This window comes from Xiphophorus hellerii, chromosome 4 (genome assembly GCF_003331165.1).
Source record: "Xiphophorus hellerii strain 12219 chromosome 4, Xiphophorus_hellerii-4.1, whole genome shotgun sequence".
NCBI lineage: Eukaryota > Metazoa > Chordata > Actinopteri > Cyprinodontiformes > Poeciliidae > Xiphophorus > Xiphophorus hellerii.
Genome location: NC_045675.1, coordinates 20,497,379 through 20,519,121, shown reverse-complemented (window position 1 = coordinate 20,519,121; position 21,743 = coordinate 20,497,379). Strand labels below are relative to the sequence as shown.

At 40.5% G+C, this 21,743-nt stretch overlaps 1 protein-coding gene across 1 annotated transcript; it reads right to left on the bottom strand.

Annotated features, from left to right (window-relative positions):
• Positions 1 to 111: 111 nt before the first annotated feature.
• galns (galactosamine (N-acetyl)-6-sulfatase) lies at positions 112 to 21,715 on the bottom strand. Its single transcript, XM_032559911.1, has 14 exons — positions 21,550 to 21,715; positions 21,273 to 21,396; positions 20,279 to 20,353; positions 19,874 to 19,976; positions 18,791 to 18,934; positions 18,008 to 18,074; positions 16,791 to 16,918; positions 16,294 to 16,433; positions 16,091 to 16,194; positions 12,813 to 12,955; positions 12,301 to 12,403; positions 7,444 to 7,565; positions 2,059 to 2,176; positions 112 to 1,238 (listed from the first exon to the last, which is right to left on the bottom strand). Exons 1-14 carry the CDS (start codon positions 21,664 to 21,666, stop codon positions 1,152 to 1,154), a joined length of 1,575 nt encoding a protein of 524 aa, XP_032415802.1. The 5' UTR covers positions 21,667 to 21,715; the 3' UTR covers positions 112 to 1,151.
• Between the last annotated feature and the right edge of the window lie 28 nt (positions 21,716 to 21,743).

Sequence of the window (21,743 nt, the reverse complement as noted above, 5' to 3'; positions counted from 1 at the left end):
TTTTTTTTGTCAATAGTGATTCATGACAACTTGCAGAAAGTGTTAGGACGACCGGATCAGTAATTTACAGAAACATATAACACTCTCCACACAATTTGTCACTTCTGTTAAAGTCGAGTAAAAACTTTATCCGTTATTGCAGAAAACAAATTTTGGAAAAAAATAAACCCAACTTAAAAACAATATATATAAATATATACATACATGCATACATATATACATACGTACAAGACATTGTGCTGCTCTCCGTATGCATTGCTATGGCAGGCCCCAATCAATTTATTGTTTTAATTTTGTTTTTAAAGCATTCTTTAAAAATATATAATACATGCTGTGCAATCACTTGGCTCACAAAACTATTACAAATATTATTGATGTGAAACACTTTTTCAACAGATGAGAGTTGCACAAAAAGGTTGGACAACATTTTGTATTTTTAAATAACGCAAAACAGAAAAATGAAACAATATCCCAATTAACCAGAAAGGACACATAGAGTAAAGTGAATGTGAATAAACAGAAGAAAAAAATGCAAGTCTGGTTTCAAACACAAGAATGAATGATTCAAAATATGGTTTTTAACTTGTACTTCATTTGTTTGTCCAAATGAAGTACGAATTATAAACTCTCTGAAGTTCGGAGCTGTTCTCTTCAGGACATGTAAATAGTTACAACAATCAGAAAGCATCATTAGTAAAGTCACAGTTTTGCCCACTTTTATTTACTGATTTTACCTGATAATGGAAAAGTCCATCAAAGAAAGAAAGGACCAGGCTATCAGAGGAGAAAATGAAAAACACCTTCTGTCTAAAGCTGTCTGAGGCATACGTTCACAACTTCCCACAAAGTCATCATCTTCATACCAGAATAGATTTATTTTCTAGTGCAAAATGTGAAGACTGAAAAATGTAGGGCAACTGATCCCTTTTTAGGCTCAATCAGCATAAATATATCATCCCTTTCAGCACAATTAATGTTTAGTTCAAGAAGCACCACATTTCCCTTTTATTTGATTTATTCCCATATCATTTTCTGCAACAATGAATATGAATAATTTGGCAAAGATTTCAAAAATATACTTTAGTAAAAATATTTGTTCATAATACGCTGTAAGGCACATCTTCAAGTTTTGTTTTTCTTGTCCGTGCGTCTCAGTGTGGCCAGTTACACTTCCAGGGCGCAGACGCGGGTGGTTTCAGGCATTTTCCCAACTTTTCACAGCCAGGAGGGGACCAGTTCTGTACAAGGAAACAGTCAGAAACAAACTTATAAAATAATATGTAACCCTAAAGTTATTTCTCTTTAGAAAGACATTCACGTTGTTTTAGCATATAAGAGCAAGCTATTAGCAGAGTTTGCCTGCTGTTCTGTCCAATAACAATTTTAAGGACATCATAGTTTGTGTCTGTGCATTAATATGTACCCTAAGAATGAAAAACTAACTTTAATTTTTCTATAACAAATGGGGAAAAGTATAATTACTTTCAAATCTGTTTCTTGTTTACAGATGCAATACTGCACATTTCTGTAGAAACGGGTTTATATTGCAATAGTATAACCAATGTTGACACTAAATCTACAATTTAGTTGCTTAAAAAAATCAAACAATCTAGAAAACCTTTAAAAGCATTTTTATGTACAAACGAATCTCAATTAAAATGTAATAAATTTAGAATTTTTGTACATAACTTATGCTTATTTGAAAGGATATCTCCAAATTAAGCTCAATTTGCAGTTTATATCATGACAGGAACCTTGTTGTTAATATTCATTCTAAGTTTAAAAGACCAATAGAAAAGTTTAAGAAGCTTCCCTTCACTGGCCACAAGGTGGCAGTGCTGTAGCACAAATGAAAAAGAGCGAAGATCTTGGCAGCGTTCATTTTATAATAAATATTATTTGAAGTGAGATAGAAAATTGAAAATATTGCTTTTAATGTAACTAGAACCAACAATATAATCAGTGAAAACTACACATGGCACAATCACAGCCCTCTGAATACCTCAGGATTAGAAGTCATATCTGGATGAACTTTACCTGAGTGATGCACAGACTTACCATCACAGCGAGGTCACACATGTTGAGCTGTGGCATACCGGGCACCAGAGTCTTCTTATGCTGCTGCACAACTGCAGAGACACTGCACAGAACCTCCTGGTACTCCTTAGACAAAACACTGCAAGCATATATGATAAGAAATGAGGACAGCAACCAGCAACTGCTGACATTTATTCAATGAAGTGATGAGCGATGCAACAGCCGGGCTTTTCCAGGCCATGATTTCCAGTTTGCGGATTAAATTTTTTCTTTTCCTCCTAAGAGCTAAAACGAAGCAAAAATGTTTTACAGCTTTTATTAATAAAGTCAGAATCTTTGATTCCAAGCAAAAATTAAGAAATTAAACAATTATCCTCATTTATACATTAAAGTATAGCTTGACTGTAAAAAATGCAAATTGTTAGTATAATTTTTATACATTTATCTTTTGCCATTCAGTCAAAAAATAAACAACTGTGTGAAAGTGTGCACAACCATAAACTAAACTCTGTCAAGAAACTTTTGGATTTACTCTCAGCTTGTCGTATTTGTCTGTAATAATCCATCTGCAATCTACATCTTGGCCTGGTAACATTTGTCCACTCTTCTTTGTCCAGACCAATAGGATTTGTGAGGATATCTCTCTTCAAGTCACTGCATAGATTTTCTGCGGGATTCAGTTCGGCACTTTGGTTAGGCCATTCTATAACTTGTGTCGATTAGGGCTCCTGTAACGCTGAAAAATTAAATCCTTCATTCATTTTCAAGCAGACACCCCAGGAGTTTAGGTTAAAATTAATGGCTCAATTAACATTTCATGATTTCAGCCTGACAAAAAATGTTGCTCCAGCAGAAAATTATAAGAATTATAACAACAAAAAGAATATTGTGCCTTCATATTCTCTCAAGCGTTATGGATATCTTAGTTTTGATGCACTTGGTACCTCGGATAAAAAAAAATAAAAAAAAATCAGATTTTCCTAACCTGCCAATCCTTGATCAGAGCTGATCTCCAGTGATTGCTTGTTGTATGTCTAGGACATAAATTTTGAACAGCAAAATATGTATATAAAAAAACAAGCAAACAAAAATCATGGCCAGTACCTCATCCCAGAGCCCCATTTGACACTTCTTCTTTTTTTAATTCAGGAACCAAAACCCAAAGATACCTGATTTGCTCAGATTTCTGAGAAGAACAGATGGCAAAACCAGACATAGGAAAAGTTGTCTGTGTTATTTAATCAAATTAAACTCAAATATTAATTATTACTTTTTTTAAAGGAAGTGAGAATGACAAGCTCTATGTTGTCACACACATGTACATGAATTGAGTTTAATTTTTAGTCCTAATCAGGATACACATCCAAGAGTAGTTTGATCATTTATCTCTTTGACCTGTTTGGTTTCCAACTAATATCACACACACGCACACACACCCCACACCCACTACGCACACACACACATTTAAGGCAGTTTAGCTCATTATATCAGCGTTGGGATCAAAGAACTGAAACATAAATGCGTAAACACACACGCTACTCTGGCCAGCTCTGGCAAAGCACACTCAGCAGGGTGAACTATGTAACCCCATCACATCCCCTGTCTCTCAATTACTGCTGTTGGACACCAGCGAGTGTGAGCACCTCTGTGCATTATTATATTCAGAGTGTAAAACACAGGGGCCCTGAAGGCTTTCAAAGGAACGCTGCTCTCAATAGGACCTGTAGGGTTAATGGGCTGTGTGTGTGTGCGTGGGTGTGGGTGTGTGTTGAGGGGTGAGGAGGAGTGGGCGTCTGGTGGCGTGACACAGGGATAGACAAATATCAGCAGTGCAATTACACCCCTGATACATTCGCCGGCAGCACCTGTGCCAGCCTTCCATCCATCCCTCCACTGCAGAGTCGAGGCGCTCTGATTGGCCCCTGGGGAACGTGTGCATGTGTGTGAGGTGAAGTGTCAATTAGAGTAATAACCCCGGGCCCTGTCCAGCTCACACCTACCCTCCCCTCTTAGATCTCCCACCGGGTAGCAAGGCTTCCTCCATCAGCAAGCACCTGCTCCTTTTCCTTGATACTCGTTCTTTACTTCGCCTACAATTACTTGGCTGGTAGTGTGCTGACTGCAATTAGTCTCTCTCCTTGTGTGCCACAGAGCATTGTGATTCAAGAGGGAAACAGACTGGTTAAAGAAAAAAAAAAACAACAAAAAAACCCTGAAATTGCAGAAGCTTTCTCACAAATTCTGTGCTTCTAGCTAATCTGATCTGTGCCTGTGACTTTTCTCTTCTTTGCATTTCTTTCTCCATGTAGGTGAAGGAGATTTCATCAGAACAAGTGGTCAGGCACAGCAGGGGATGGCTTTGAGAAAGTAGCATGGCGTACAAAGTTTTCTGCTGTTTTGTCTATGCAGGGGAAAAACTCACGGCGCGGAACTCTAAATCAAAAACTAATAATATCATTTATTCCTGCGCCCCCTCCGCATACAGCTAATGAAAAGCTCACAGTCAGCACAGCTCATTATCATGATTATAACCCTTAGCTTACTTGTGTAGAGGCAAAATCTGGAATAATAAGCAGGCTCTATGCAAATGCACTCTTTTGATTTATAATGTATGGCGCCCAAGGGGGATGAGGGCATTGCTCAGGTGTGTCACCGCTCTGATTACTGATTCATAACACTACTGCAGGAACACACGCGCACCCCCCCCCCCCCCCCATACACACACTCATTTCCAAACAAGCACACAGTAGCAGAAGGTGGGGGAATTGAGGAGACAATCAAATACATCTGTCCTGCCCACCCCTCCCCTCCGCCGTCTTCTCCACCCCAGTGGAAATTGAGCTCTTCAGTGAGGACTATTGATTGGAGACGCGAGAGCTTGGTGGCAGGCAGCAGATGCGGCCAAGCCGACGCAGGGGCAGCCCCTGCGGTGTGGCGGCAGGGATGAGGGAGGGACTCCTGGGACGTGAGCTCGGGTGGGTGGTGAGAAAGTGGGATGTGTTAATCTCAGGGCAGAAACTCCCAGAAATACTGAGCTGCGGGACTCTGGTCAGCGTCTGCCTCGCACTCCGAACAGATGGCTTACGTCGGGGTTCTCAGGTTCTGGCTGCAGTTACCAGCAGGCCAACAAACTTAAACGACAACATAAACTCTGAGTGATCTTCTGGTTTACGAAATCGTAACTAATGCCACTTTTCTGGTTAATTGGGGAATGTGTTTGTGTGTGTTCTTCGCCGTATCACGCCTTGCGACAGTAGTGAAGGTATGTGTGCAGACAGGTCCTATATCATCTTAAGTGGCTCTTTAGGTGGTGACAGAGATTAATGATGGCCAGGCAGCCAGTCCAGCTGGAGGACCTAAGAGCACACGGACAGAACACACCCACCCAGGCTGGGGAAGGGCCCCATGGAGGCACCGGGACGTCGGCAGAGAGACGATCTAACATGGGGAAAGCTGGGACTCTCAGGATAGTTTTGGTCATAATCAAAATCACATTTATTTATTAATCAGTGTGTTTAGAAACACACTAATTGATTTTTCCCAATTTCTGGTTATGTTTTTACAAATGAAACACATGAAAAGTGCAAAAGACACAGAACCTTTTCTTTCTGAGATTAAATTAAGCTAAACTCCAGAATATTTAAGGATTTTTTTGGTCTTGTCATTAAAGTTTTCATTACCAACAGTAAGATTACTGCATCTTCGCAGCAATTTGAAAAAGTCCAGTTAATAAGGACAGATATTTCTAAGCTTTGCAACATTTGAGTTCATTGGAAGCACGAATATGTATTTCAAGACAACACGTCATGCACACTGCTTCCTTGTGAGACGTCATGGTCAAGATTTCAGGATGAGAATTGTGGACCTTTGTCACAAATGTGGTTCATCCTATGCTGCAATTGCCAGATACCTGAAGGTGCCATGTTCATCTGCTCAATTATGCAAGCCAGATTATACTTTGCAAATGCACTCAGGGGGCAAACCAAAATTAAAGTGCTTGGTTATAATGCCATCATTATACTTAAGGGAAAAAAGTCAAAGCGTGCTAGCCTGAAAACAACATCCCAACAGTGAAGCATGGTGGCAGCATCATGCTGTGTGAGAGTTCTGCTGCAGGAGGGACTGGTGTACTTCACAAAATAGATGACATCAACAGGAAAGTGTACAATTAGGAGGTTTTGAAGCAATATCTGAAGACATCAGCCAGACAGCTAACGCTTGTGTACAAATTAATAAACAATGATCCCAAACATAGAGTAAATGTGATTTAATTAACCTGAATGAGATTTGTGAGGATATCGCTCTTCAAGTCACTGCATAAATTTGAAAATGAAAAAGAAACAAAATATTAATTCGACAACCAAAAGGAATAAAACAAAAGTTCAAGAAAGCGGCTTAAAAAGTATACGAGACTAAAGATGTGGTTGAAATTAAACTGCAACCTTGGAGGCAAACTCGTGACCTCTTGTTGCAGAAGTAAAAAATAAGCAATGTGTGCACATCTCTGCCAGCACTCAGCACATTACATGGCTGCATATTGATTGGCTCTTGCCTTTCTTTTTTTATTCTTCCAAGTGAATAGCGAGGCTAAAGGATGGACGAATGAAAAACAACATTAATGTTTTATCATCCAATCTCACTGCGGAGCGGAAAGGAGTTCGAGCCGGAAGCAAAGACAGGGAGAGATGAGGCCACAGTCAGAATGTGAAAAGCAGAGAGCATCAGAAGGCAGAAAAGAAAGGTCAGTGTAGGAGGTTTTCATGCCAGGAGGGTGCCAGAAAGCATAAAAAGAATATTCTCCCATCAAAGCGTTCTGAGATTATCTTAATGTATTAGTCATGGTATCAGGCTGAGCCTTTTTCTCCCTTAAAAGATCCCGTTAATAGTCTGCATTGAAAATAAACAGTAAGAGATGACGCTCGTTTATCTTTGCATCCTTATTTAGTAATAGTCCCAGTCATCCTTGGCGGTTTGTGTGTCCTCTGGCATCAGCGAGTCTTAACTCTCCTCGTGGCTCAGACCGAGACACACAAAACACATTAAACAGCACTTGCTCTCAATTTAGACCTGAACAATTTATCTTGCAATTTTAACCTGCAAGGAGCCCGCCGGAGGAGGCCCGATGGCCAGATAGCAATCTTTAAGGAGCTGTTTGCAATCACAAAGAGGAGAGTGTAATCACGCGCGCTCCGGCTGAGTGGATCAATCCGCTGCCTTCTTTTTCATGCCACTGAATCTCCATTGATCACACACACATTTTGCTCAGCAGCCAAACAACATTTAAACTCCCTACCCCTTTAATCTTTATTTGCTCTCTTTTGCCAAGCTCTTCAGTTCCAAGCTTAAACGGTGCCCTGATCCTTTGACAGGTGACAGGTTTACATTTTATCTTTTGAGACAACTGACCTGAGTGGGTACTTCTCTCCAGGATCCCGCCCCAAATGGAAAATAAGTGGTTGAAGTGTGTGCTCTTTCTGATCATGAGTTGTCACACCTGGAACCTCTTGACCTGGACAGAAATTTATACCCTGCAAAGAAAAAAACAAAACAAAGGGGGGTAAGCAAGAAGTGTCTTTATATTTTTCACTGAAGAAGTAAAACTTTCTTGTAATCTTTTAAGATGGATTTAAATGAATAATTCTTCAGTCTTTCTGAGGGAATCATTTAAAGTTTATTAGAATTTTCCTTTCAAGTTTTTCCCATTTAATGTTCAGTAGTCATCATATAAAGTGGGGTGAAAACAAAGAAAGTGTCAGACAAAAGAAAAATGTTTTTTGTTTTTTTTAACCCCTCCAGGGGGTCTTTTGTGGGCTCTAGTGTCCCTTAAATGATAGTAGGCTGACAGGAAACAGGGAAGGAGAGGGGGGAAGACATGCGGCAAATGTCGTCGGGTCCAGGAGTCGAACCCGCGACGGCCGCGTCGAGGACTCAAGGCCTCCAAATACGGGTCGTGCTAACCCCTACGCCACCACGGCACGCCCATTTTTATTTGTATTTTTAATAGATTTAGCTAGAAAGACATATGAAGAAACTGTGTCTTTGTGACAGGTTCATGACAACATAGTGCAAAAAGATTATACTTGACTTTAGGAGCTTTTAATGCATGGATAAACTACAATTAGGATAAAAAAAACATTCTGAAAATGTTCACAACCTGGAATTAAAATGAGAAAAAAGCAGCCAAAAATCTGATGAAGCATTGCTGTCGCTCATTGACAAGATAACAACAAACTCTAGCTCCTTAAATGAAATTAAACAATAAAGAAATGGCCAAATAAACTTTCATAAAAGATAGAATTATGCATCTTAAAAAGAACTTTTATGATATAAAATTAGACCTACAGTTAAAGGATTGGCTGGAGAGGTTCAAAATTATCACTCGTTTTCTCAATATTTTCTTTACTTGCGCAAAAGAACTGCTTTGATTTACTGATTGGAGGCCTAATATTTAAAGTGTGATAAATTCACAATCTGTACTCCAACACTATATCCAGTAAGTTGGATGGACCCTGACAGCTCCTTGCATTTTAACCAGATGTTAGAGCTAAGAGAGAGGTGTGGGGATAATATGACCACAAAAGGAAACAGGGGGATGAGGAAAATGCCAAAGAAAATCCCAAAGAAAATACAGTAATTACCAGATCATGCCTATTCATGCATCAAATGTCCCTAGATTTTATCTTGCTATGCTAAACTCAAAGCAAAGCACATCAAGAAACACATGCTTAAACACCAAAAAGATGGGAGTTTTTTAGTTCTGATTAAAAACAGATCCACAGCGGGGTAATCATCTGGTTCATCCCTTTCTGTGGACAAGGCACTGAGCGCCCCTTCGCTCACAATCAATTGATTCTCGTATGCGTGAGTCTATGATTGAGAGAAATCACTGCTCAGCCTTTAGGACTGTACAGATGAACACACATGGAAATGAGTGAATGCGATTTGTAATCAAAAGGCTTTGAGAGGATAACAAGATGATGAAAGGCCTTGTCATTTACATTAGGTCTTACAGGCACAATGTGCTTGCATGATGTAGAGTTTGCACTTTTGGATTCAAAAATAAATATGAAATCTAACTTGTTATGACACAAGTAAGACTTTGGTTTGATTGTATAGAACAAAATGCAATGCCTACACACACACACGTACAGAACAGGGGTGCACCGATTTATCGGCCAGTCCATTTCCTTCATTTTGGGAGACCGGTGATCGGCCGATTTTTACATGTGAAGCCGATATTATCCTCCAATCTTATCTAGCTTGGCAAAGGTCTAAGAATCAATTCTCTTTTGCTGTCCGGTGAAAATGGTTTGACTGACAGAGCAGCCCACCAAGTTATGTCTGCATGTTTATAATTAACAATAGTTATCCCATTATCCCATTGCCAACTCTACAACTTTCTTACTATATTGAACAACATTTCAGACAAAAAAATTGGTATTGGTCAAAATTGGAATCAGCAGGTTAAGCTTTTTAAAAGATCGACGATGAGCCAGAAAACTGCAATTGGTGCACCCCTAATACAGAGGTATTTATTACATTGAGTGGGATACTGCGTTTTGAAAGTCACATTCATAATTAGTAAAGTAAGAACAAAAATGGAAAAGAATGTCTTACTGCTAGCTTGTGGTCTTTAAACACGGATTATAAATCATCCAGATATCCAAGGGAATCCTTGGTTCTGCCCTAGTATAAAATATTTGACAGGAAATGGCAGATCTGCCCACTTTTGGCTGCAAAACGCTCATAAATTTCAAACAAAGGTCAGCCTGTCTCAAAAGAGCAAACATGAAGTCCGAGGTCAGTCTCTCCGGAGGCAGAAAAGCAGGTTTGTGTTTTTTTTTCTCCGAAATTCAAATCTTCGCAAAAAGTATTCAAACTTTAAGCTAACGTCTATCCAACGTTCTGTATTTGATCGTTTTCGATATTTTCAATAAACAATTACTTTTCACTGAAAATCTGCAGCAAACTGCAAAGCACTCCGCTGCAAACACCAGCGAGTTTTGCTTCCAGCCACCTGCTACCCTGAGCTGATTACTCATTGTTACACTGTCTATATGCAATATTGTCCTCCAATCTGTTGTTCATGGAGCGACTGCTGGTGCATCACAAAGGGGTGTTGGAGTCTCTGAAACTCAAGACTTTTTTCCTGCCTCCTCTTCATCTCCGTGCTCCTGCTCCCTGACGCCGTTCTCAGGAGGCTGGCAGTAATCGCAGCCTGATTGAGTCACACTCTCTCCTGCAGAAACCCGCCCCCCTCCCACACCCCCCAGAGAGCTGCCCCCCTGCCTGGAAGCACGAACACAAACACACACTTTCTGATGAGCACTCCTAATATTGAAAAAGCATTCATCTGTAAGGTGCTGTGGCTGCCCCCCTCTGGGATCACTCATCGGCGCACCTCAAAATACATACAGAATGGAGAGAAGAAGCAAAAGTGAAGACTGATACCCCACCTACACACACACTCACACACACACACGCCTGTGAGCTTCTACCCATTCAGACTTGTCCTGCCTTTTGAAGCCAGCTGCTCAGAAATGCAGAGAAGAGTAAAACAAAAAAAAAAACACAGAATCTCATCCCAGAGGAGCAGCGTGAAAAGCCTGCTCTGTGTATCTGTCTGTCTCTTGTGCCAAAGATATTACAGCAAGAGCTCCATATCTCCCATGACATTAGCAGCACAGATACAGCGAGGCTACTTTCAAACTGAAGCACAGCAGTCGTGACAAGATAAGATGCAGAACCACCCAGGAGTGGGAGGGGGGATTTTTTTTTAAAAAAGGGAAAAAGCAACACTTCGAGCATCTATTTTGGGAAAAATCTTACAAATATTGTGGATTAAGCATTCCTTCAATGGGTACTGTACCACAGCATTTATGGCCGATAGTAATTTTTAAGAAACAAAATTGTTTCTCATTAATAAAAAAGTTTTTTTCATCCACTTACGGGCATGAGTCTCATTAATTTTGGGCAATTATTAATGCACTTGAATCATCAACTTAAGTGATTTTTAAGAAGGCGGTGTCATGTATTTTCCAGGCATGTAGTGTCGTTTTATAGCACAGTCAAGTAACGTCACAGGAAAATCTATCAATGAGAAGAAACAGGGCAACCCGATGATACTCAACCCAAAAGTTGACTCGTTGAAACTCGGAGCAGAGCATCCCCTAAATGATTGAGTTCCTCACAAATAAACGTTCTGCTGCTTATATCCAAGGTTTCATTCAGTCATGATCCACATCTCGTAAAACAAGGTGAACATAGTTGACTACATAAAAAAAAAAAAATATCGTTAGTTCTGTAACCTCATAGGGATAAGACACTCTGTCAGTAGGCTTTTTGTGTGAAGCTTGTCTGTGTGTATGGATGGATGTGTGTGGAATATCATTTTTAGTCGATACACACACAGGCACAGTTTAAGGATCCATCCATTACAGCAACAAAGCAAAGTGGACATTTAACTTTCCCCTTGCAGAAATTCAAAACTTGCTCACCGACGCACAAACAGACGTTCACCCCTGCATGAGGAGCCACAGCATCTTTGTGCATGTTTTCTTCGCTGCTTTTTATCCCCCTCTGCCTCCCACATTCATACGCACAGCAATCGATAGGCAACTCACAGGCAATCAGACGCCATTATTTGTGAAGTTCCACTTCAGTTCACATGAGTTGATAAAGGGGGCTGCTATTGATTCAGCGGCCCTGAAGGAGAGAGCAATTTAAGCGTCCGATGGGGCATAAAACAAACTGGATCGCAGGAAAAGCATAGCCAAGGAGGGAGGACAGGAGGACGTGTTTTTTTTGTTTTTTTTTGTAAAGGACATAGCGGAGAGAAAGGGAGACAAAAAGGCATCATATTCTCCTGCTTCTCAGGTGGTAGATTTCCTGCTTCTCCTGATATGTTTGATCCACACTGAGTCGGCGTGACTGCGATGGCGGAAGAACAAGCAGGGGATGGTGGTATGTAAATGGTTTGGGGGGGGCGGACAACGGGGGGTATTTCCACCTGAGATTAAACAAACAAGTCAACTGGTTGATGAACGACGCCAGTTGGCACATGTGGGGGTTCCTCATTAATATTCATTCCTCTCTGATGTACACAGCAGTCAATTGATGAGCCATTGTTGAGATAACATGAGCAACAAGGAAAGTGTTGGTGTGTTTCAGGAAGATTAGGAGCGGCGACGAGACGCAAAGTGACAGAGCAATTTAAGAAGTACGGAGACAGAGAAGGGACATTGCGTTGAAAGGAAGTCTTACATCTTTGAGCTCCTCCAGCGAGTTGCTCCAGGTCCAGTAGTGCGCTTTGTACTGTCCAAGCCTCACAGCCATCATCTCGTTGCCACGGTAAAAGAAAATGGGTCTATTGAGAAAGAAAAGGAGAAACGTAAGGTTCGATTTACACCTTCTTATACACGCTAACAAACTAGACAGAAAGAAAAATATTTCTCTTTTGCATATTTATTATGTCCTAATTCCACTTCTTTCATGCATCTTTAGGTTTATGACTCAAATGGTCATATTCTTTCTTTTAAATATGCAAAAACACAATTCAAAGTCTTAGAAAGTCTTCCTCCACATACAGCACAGAGGATCACCAGCAAATGTGCTGTTTCTCCACAAGAATTAGAGCTGACTGCGACAGTTCAGAAGTCTAACAAGAATACCTCCGTCTAGGCATCGCCTTTCTGATGATGATGAGCAAAGACAAAGTCAGACAAAGGCTGAGAGAGTCTGGAAGAGTCTGAGCAGGAATCAGTGTTTTTATTCACCTGTTGTCGAGTTGGTGGGAACCGTTCAACAGCACTGGCGTCAGGTCCAGTCCGTCCAGCATTCGGTCACCTGGGGGGCTGATCCCGGCCAGCGCTAGGCTGGTGGTGAAGAGATCCATGACGTTGGCAGGCTGCAGACTCACCTGCACCGGGACAAAGGAATAAGAAATCTGAGCACAAATCAACAAAACGAGGTCTGACCTGATGTTTCAGGTTGTCTTTCTAAGAATCATAACACATATGAGAAAAACATTTGGCCTACTTGTTCTTTGATAGAGGCAGCAGTTTTGAATCCAACAGAAATCAGATATATCATTGAAGTCTCTCATATTTATGTAATCTTTATTTAACTATAAAATTGTGCGGCAAACATTTAAAAAACTGAAACAGTGAGAGTTAGTTAATGTATTTAATAAATTGGATAACAAATTCTTTAGTCACTAGATTTCAATGTGGAACCGAGGTACGATGGAAGAATAAAAAAGAAAATAAATCACAGCCGCCTGACTCTTCAACACACATTTTCCTTTATAATAGAGTGTACACAGACACTAACATGCACATTACAGTGTCATCCTATTCATTTCTCAGATGAACTTTATAATTTGTCACTTGTCGACTCAACTCTCTGGAATCAAAAAGAATTTGTGGTAACATTTTATTACTACAAAGGGATGATAGGACGCCCTCATGAAGAAGAAGCGTTGCATTTCTTCAGTTTCCTCTCTAATCTCTACATGCTGGTTTACTATCAAAACTCCAAAATGCATTTCCTTCCATAAATGAGTTTTTGGAGAAGGAGGAAAAAAAGAGGGAAAAAAAAGAAGGAAGAGAGGAGAGGAAGCATGGGATAGGACACGGCCCGGGCAAGCAGGCTGCCGAAGCTGGAGCGAGCTGGTGTTTTATCTCCCTCTCCCAGTCGCTGTGAAAAGCTTTATTTTATTTATAAACTTTGAACTATTTTCAGATAAAATGCCATTTTTTCGCTGTCATCCTTGATCTTCCGTTCCATTCTCTCCTGAGCGAGCCTTAGAGGGAGACGGCACGCTCACAATCAGATAGTGCTATCAGGCCCGTGCAGCTGCAGCGCCATGTGCCGTTGCGCTCCTATCGGCGGCCAGCACACATGCGGACACACACACAGCGAAGCACGGGCGCGCGCGTGTTTCTCCTAAGCACTGAAATGAATTCCTCTTTTCGTCTGTATCCACAGAAGTAGCCACAGAAAAGGTTCTGCAGCGAGTTCCATGATCTATCTGCACATCCAGACACTCTCTCTGAAAAGCACAAACACCAACAGATTGAATTCTTCACTTCATTTTTCCTTTTTTCAGATCCTTGCAGAAACATCTGCCATTAAAGGAAACAGGGCGTAAAGGGGGAGAAGCAGCACTGACATTTGGTTGGGAATAACTTGCATAACAAAAACTCAAAGTTTCAAACTTTGAGTGGCGAGACAGATGACCTGTCTCAGTCTGTCCTGAACTTTTTTCTTTGTCTCCCCTTTGTCCCCTGTTTGCTTTGTTCAAATCGTCACTTCCTAAACTCTCGTATTTTCACTCTGTCCTTTATTTCTTTGCGGTAACGTTGTCTATCGGAGGACGTAGCACCTTCATCCCCATCTCCACCATCGCATGGATGCGTGTCTGCCACTGATAAACCAACAAAAGGGATCGGGGTGCTTCATGATGTTGCAGGGCCTGACAGCCCACCCACTTCCCCATCCCTGTTCATACAGCCACCGCCACTTATCATCCTCCTCCACCTCCTCCTCAGGAACAAGGAGAATGCTGAATCTGCATCTGCTTCGAGACCAACCCCACCCGCTCATTCCAACACACCCCCTGGAAAACTTCCTGCACACTAATTGATAAGTTTTACCTCTCTTAACTTTCCTCTTCTGACAGGGGATATAAATCAGTGTGCCCTGATTACAAGGGACCTGTTGAAAATCCCCTTTTCATAAAGGCTTTCTTATGTGCCTCCAGAGTTTATCTCCAACAGCTTTCAGGGCTTTCACAAAGCACAGATCAGCAGAGATTTCAAAAGACTACAGAACAAGCAAGAGGCCAACCTTGTGTCTCGTCTGTCCTCCCTCCAAAGCAACAATGCAACAGCGATGAATCCAGATCTGTGGAGTACAGTAGCTCCAACAAAGCAGCTTTGTCATCACAGCCCAGCAGAGCTTCAACATAACTCTTTCAAACGCAAATGTAGCTGGATACAGAAGCACACACAAATATCTGTTTGCATTGTTCTGCACAAATAGAAGGATTTATAAAGTTATCTATTTAGTAAGTCCGTCTACAAAGTCATTCTCTGTTGCATACGCAGGTTAATCAATAATACAACATCACAGGGGCGACAAAGGTATTGCGAATGCATTGGCATTCAATATGCTGCATCTTCACCAATGCTCTTTCTCTTTTCTTCGCCAGCTACCTATTTTACTCCTTCCCTTGCTTCCTTTCCTGCAGCCCCCTCCCATCTCCCCGCTCCTTTATCCTGAACGCCTGGCATATTCAGATACTGAAGTCCTCATTACGGCTCAATCCAACCTCAGCAAACACACAAACAGATTAGCCGCTTAAGACGCTCCCAATCCCCCTCTCCCTCACTACTCCGCTGCGCTATCAGGGCCCAGCACAACCCTGTGAGATGAGCCAGGGGCAAGGCTTACTGCAGACTGCAGCCTCCGCTCGCTCCTCCACAAAATCCCTCTGCGTCACAGCCCCGTGTCACAGCTGCCCCTAATACAATTAAAAGTCATTTGCAGAACGCACAGGCTTAGGGGATCACGGTGCGGGTGGGGTGGGCGAGGGGGTTGTATTGGGGAATAGGAAGAGGAAAAAAAAGAGAGAGAAAGAGAGAGTGGGGGCATTTATTTCAGCTAAAAATATTTGAGGGAACAGTTCAAAGAAGGGCCTGCACGCTTTGTAGCTGAAATCACAGTTTTGATAAAAGTACTGTGGTACTCACTCAAAATTAATTGTGCCAGTGGATCAGAGTGTACACATGTAAAGCCCTAAATGACACAGAATAAATCACAACACCCCAAAAATATCAGTTATTTAAAGAAGATTAGTGAAATAATTAGTTATTCTCTCACAACCTGGTTTATAATACGCCTGCCTGCAGCTTCACCGAGAACAATTCTGCTTTCATGGCCAGAAAATTGGGGAGCAAAAACCTTCACACGTTGTTTCCAGCTCTTTCCTTACACTCACGACTGCAGGATAGCGGGCTTTAATTTGGCAGAAAGTTGGAGGTGGGCTTACCGCGCCTCCCTTGATGTGCCCAGGCCACCAGGCGATGGCGGGTTCCCTCATGCCCCCCTCAAACGTTGTTTCCTTCCCACAGAGGAACGGCCCGTTGCTGCCACCTGAGGAATCAGAGACAAGAAACTGCATGAATCTCATGATGACACAAATAAGAAGAAAATTACTTAAATCTACTTCCAAGTCAAAAAATGTAAACATACTTTCTTGTGGGCCCGACATTAGAGCTGCTCCGTTGTCTGAAGTGAAGAAGACAAAAGTGTTCTCCTCGATGCCCAGATTCTGCAGCAGCGACAAGATCTGACCGATGCTGTAGTCCAGCTCCATGACGGCGTCTCCATAGCTGCAGCACACAGGGAAACACAGTCCTCCTCACCACATGCATTCACTTACTCTATGAAATGAAGCTCAAGTATGTTTGAGCATCTGTTGAAAAGTTGTGCTTAACCTATCAGTAAAAAGCAATATCAGAAAACCATGTAATTACAATACTATTCCTAAACATCGCAAAGATGCTACAGGTTATATTAACCCACATTTTTTATCTACTGTCATGCGCACTGTGCTGACCCAGTAACAGACCACTTATTCAGACAAATATACAATTAGCACGCAGAGTGAGAATGCATAATACTTGTAATATTGTACAGCAGTATTAAAAAGGCAACTGTGATTCATTATCTTGTGCAGCTTTGCCTACCGGCCTCGCTGACTCTTCCCCAGGAAGCTTTTGGAGGCATAGACCGGGGAGTGAGTGGCATCAGCGGCCCAGTAGAGGAAGAAGGGCTGCTTGGCTTCAGTCTGACGCCGTATGAAGTCCATGCCCTCCTGCAGAGGTGGGAGATTTACTGTCAGTAAAAAGTTCAATTCATATGCTTAGCATTGATGCTGTCGATGCATGCACCTTTTCAAATTTACAAAGTGAATAGTTGTCCCAGTAGCATTTGAGGCAGTCATGTAGTGAAATGTTTCTCAAGGGGGAAGTTCAATTTTTGGATTATTTTTGTTTCAAATAAGCCAAATTAGTCAATATTTGTAAATCTATTGTTGATGTTTCATAAATTACTTAAGAAAGATAAAAAAGATTGTAGTTATACAAATTGGAGTAAATCACAGATCCGACAGAATTATGTTTATATCATATCTACATTGATTTATTTTTATGCATTAAAAAAATAGTTAACTGATTAGCTTTTAAAATGAACTTTTATTTCCATTTTTATTAATAAACTTAAGCTGGAGATTTTTGTGAAACATAACCAAAACAAACCGATTTTAGATCTTTTGAAGATGAGAAGAAGAAACTGTGCAACATGAACCTCGTCTTATAAAAGAGTTATAATAATTAAACAACAGAAAACATGTTTTAAAAACAAACATTCTATGTCTATTAAGAGACTTAAAGATTGCAGAATATTATGCAGCAAATTTATTGTGCATTCAAACAGATTGTATTGCAGTATGCTGCAGAAGAATTCAAAAATAAGAGTTCAAATTTCAGAACGTGCTTTTTATGTCCAAACACACTGTACATCTGACACCACTCTAGCTTAAAAGACATGCTCCTAATGTGGAGATAAATTACACTTCTCAAGCATGCAGTGTGCCTCAGCATGCTGCTTTTGATCCTGTTATAGGAACATAAAAGGAGAGACTGATGTAGATTCATTGCAAGAGTGTGAAAAAGTCAATAATCTACCTCCATTGGAGAAAGCAGCGCAACAATAAAACTGCATTTTCTAATTTGTTACAGACAATTTGTTTCTGTGCTTTCATGTTTCGGTCAGAAACAGTCCTCCATCATGCTGTTTTCTTTTCGTTGAATAGAAGAAAACCTGTATTTTTTTCTACAAAAATGACTCTGATGATCTGAGCCAGAAATTTTGGAAATGAGACGTTAGTAAAGTGCTCACTCACCATCAAATACATCTGAGTGAGGTTTGATTCTCCGGTCCGTAGATCGATCTTAAAGTCCTCAAAGTATCTGTGAAAACAAATGACAGCCATCATCCCAACTAGACAAAGTCTGACCTCTTCTGCTTACAACCTTTTACAACCTGATTTCTTTTCTCTCAATTGAGCACAGGAGCAGATGGGACTTTTAATTTCCTTCTAAAGTGACTTAAACTAGTGCAGATAATATCATTAAGACAACTAAAGTTAATTTTCGACTTGTTGATGATGTTTGCAGGAATTGTTTTGGGGGGGAGACATATGTGCGAAGTCTCAGCAAAGCAGAGCAGCGGGAACTGTTATGAGGCGCTACTGAAGCGTGGAAGCAGTGACAGAAATCTCTCTCTTATGCTTCACTTCCTCCAGGTGTCCTCGCGCAGAGGCGGCGCAACCTGCCGTCTCTCGAGGGCGTGTGTGTCTCTGCGTACGCAGGCGTGTGTGAGTGTGTGCACATTTCTGTCCAGGGCCCAGGTATGCAGTGCTGATTAAACCCACGGCTAAGCGAAAAACACGCCCGGCTGCCGGCTCCAATGACCCTGAATACACATATGGCTGTTTTGGGGAAAACAAATGGGCGGAAAATGGAATACACAGGCCCAGCTGGTACAGAGGAGGAAGTGTAGACGGGGAGGAGGGAGTCACTGAGCTCATCCAGAGGAGCAGACAAACAAAATATACAACTGAGTCAGGTGGGGAAAACACACTTTTATTGAATTTTAGTTTCTGTGCCTGTGTGTGCGACGCTACCTTCCAATCATCTGAGAGTTGTTGTAGACGGGGATGTTGGGTCGGACGCTGATGTTGTAAGGGCCGAAGTGGCAGTTTGGGGAACCGAACCATTCATCAAAACCATGCTCCAGAGGTAAGTACTGCGGCCTGTGGCCCAGATGCCTGCATTAACAAAGAAGGGACAGTCAAATACTGTAAGACGAAAATGACTAATGACTAACTCAACAGAGTTATGATAACTTAAAACAAACTCAATAATTTCCATTGACATGTTTTTTTTCTTCTTTTATCTCTTTTTTTCTCTCTTTCGAAACACTAGATGATAAAAGTCTTCAGTTTGGTGCCTCGATCTCCACTAGCCCTTTTTTTGAAGTACGATTTTGTTTACGAAGACTTCAAAATTCATTTGATTTGATGTTTTATCTATTTATTTTGGATATTTAAAATGTCTTCCAATTCCAGTGTTAAATATTTATCAGAATTTAAAGTTTACTGATGTTTGAGAATGTGTTCTTGGATTATTATGTAGCCATTACCATTAAATTACTTAAAAATGGTCTCAAAACAACAATATTATCGTTTATCGCAATAACTGCTGGAACAATTTATATTGACCAGTAAAATTTGTTATTGTGACAGGAATAATCATGTACAATATTTCAAATTGTTTGTGTTTTAAGCTACTGTAATAAAGCTTTTAATCCAACACAAAACATGTAAGGCTTCTGCAATTTGCATAACTTCAAGGTGATTAGTTGCATAATCAAAGATTAGGCAATCATCTTTCGATAGTCTACATACTTGTTATACTTTTTCTGTATTTTTGACTTAGTTGATCAGGCTCAGCCAAAATCAGGATTTTAATGTGTATTCTCTCTTTTGTTTCATCCAAAAGTAAAATAATTACAGTTGAAGAACCAGAAGACTTTAGAATTTAGCTTGGTTCATTTTTAGATAAAACTTAGTCAATATGTTGCTAAAAAAAAAAAAAAATTAAAGTAAAACAACAAGTGAAGGAGGACCAACACATCCAATGCAAATAATACGGTGATTACAATGTTTAAAGAAAGTAGAAAATGTAGGAAATAATTCAAAACTCACCACTTGCCAACAATCTTGCTGATATAACCGTTTTTCTTTAGCATTTCAGGCAACAAAATCTCATCCTTGGAGATTCCTCCCACTATCTCCTGTGGCGTGTAAGCTACAGGAATAGAAAAAATTCATAAAAGCTTTTAATCACATGCAAACATATGTGACTAAAACACAGTGGTTTGAAAAGTGTTTCCACCTCACGTTTGATTCATTTCTGCTATTTTGTCACACTTAAATGTTTGAGACAACTCAGATTGTTTTTGTCTGACATTACATATCGTTTAATGTTTTGAAAGATTTAAGTGTGAGAGAAAAGGGAAAGACAGAAGAAATTGGTCACACAGCCGGTATTTACACAATATAGCGAAAGAGGAACTTATATGCAGCAAAAAAAATATTATGAAAGCTTACCATTCCTGGCATGAGCATTAGTGGTGTAGAATCCATTCCTCACAGGCAGCCTCCCAGTGAGGAGAGCAGCTCGCGCTGCAGACAAAATGAATATTAAGATTTTTAGCCCTTAATTTGAATGTTCTTATTGTCAACAAATAAATCTGTAAATGGGATTCTCACTAGCTCCTGCTCCAATGTGAACATTGCAATGAAGATTCTTAACACTCAAGAGCAAAAATAGATTAAAAGACTTGAGCTAAGATCTGAATTAAGGGTGCTGTTCAGGTTAACACTGGCATTGTTCAAATTCTGAGTATTGATTCCTGTCGTCCCCAAGCCTAAGGTCACTGTGACACCTGTATGTCCCACATAATATGAATTAGTATAAACGTCCACATAGCCTCATACATCCTCCACTGTCTAACTCATTCAGGTGTTGGTAATGACATCGCCCTTTAGCAGCAGCTGCTCGCAAAATCAAACCATTTACATGCCTGTGGTTGGTCTGCATGTACTAAATTATGTCTTCATCACATAATTTCTTCATAATTCTTCTGGCACCATTAGCAATGAACCATATTTATAGTTCATTACTAATGAACTATAGATGTTATTTCAGAAAGGGGATTTCACAAAGACAAGCAGACAATCTTCTTCACATATTAAAACAAATTAAAACAAAATCACTGAGCTGGTTTGGCAGGCTTTCAGGTCTGTCACATGCTAACCCCATGATGTATTGCTCTATAAATGAAGAATGAGAAGCATTGAACTTCAAAGCAATAAAAAAAAAGTGCAACACAATGGTATTATTTATCAACTGTTCACCTGGCATTACACTGGAAAAAGAAAAATTTCTCTCTTTCATGATTTCATGCAATCATAGCAGGCGGTTCTTTAACCACTGAGACAGGCAAAGTTATACTCGTAAACAGAGATATCTATTCGGTTAATCTGAAAAACAAGCACAAATGACTCAGATACTGTATCACCATTGTTTCTGCTGACTCACATGGGGAACAAAGTGGGTTTGCAGTGTAGAAGTTTGTTAAAAGTATCCCCTGAGCTGCCATGGCATCAAGATTGGGGGTCTCTTTGGAGGGCTGACCAAGCACCCCTAAATCCCCCCAGCCCATCTATAAAATAAAAAAAAGAGCAGAGGAAGTCAGGTAAATGTTTACAGAAGAATATGCGCAAAAAAACAAGAAGTCAACACAGAGTTCATACAGATAAGCCGAAAGATGCATTCATAGCTGGTTTGTATAATCAGTCACAGATAAGTAACTTACGTCATCCATGAGCAAGATGATAATGTTTGGAGATGAGCCATTTGTCTGCTTTTCTGTCAAGGAACAACATATTGTTACGCTAATGAGAATTAAAGTTGGTGCACACACTGCGCGCATTGCTGGGCTGTAGTCATATGAGCACCAGCATCATCACGGAAGAGGATTGTTGCGTTGGCGTTCATCTGCCAGAGCAG

Coding starts and splice junctions, on each gene's coding strand:
- galns (XM_032559911.1), bottom strand. CDS start 21,666: ATGCGCGCAGTGTGTGCACCAACTTTAATTCTCATTAGCGTAACAATA. Junction 18,935..19,873: donor AGCAAGATTGTTGGCAAGTG/GTGAGTTTTGAA, acceptor TTGTTAATGCAG/GCATCTGGGCCACAGGCCGC. Junction 1,239..2,058: donor TGTGTGACCTCGCTGTGATG/GTAAGTCTGTGC, acceptor TTCCTTGTACAG/AACTGGTCCCCTCCTGGCTG.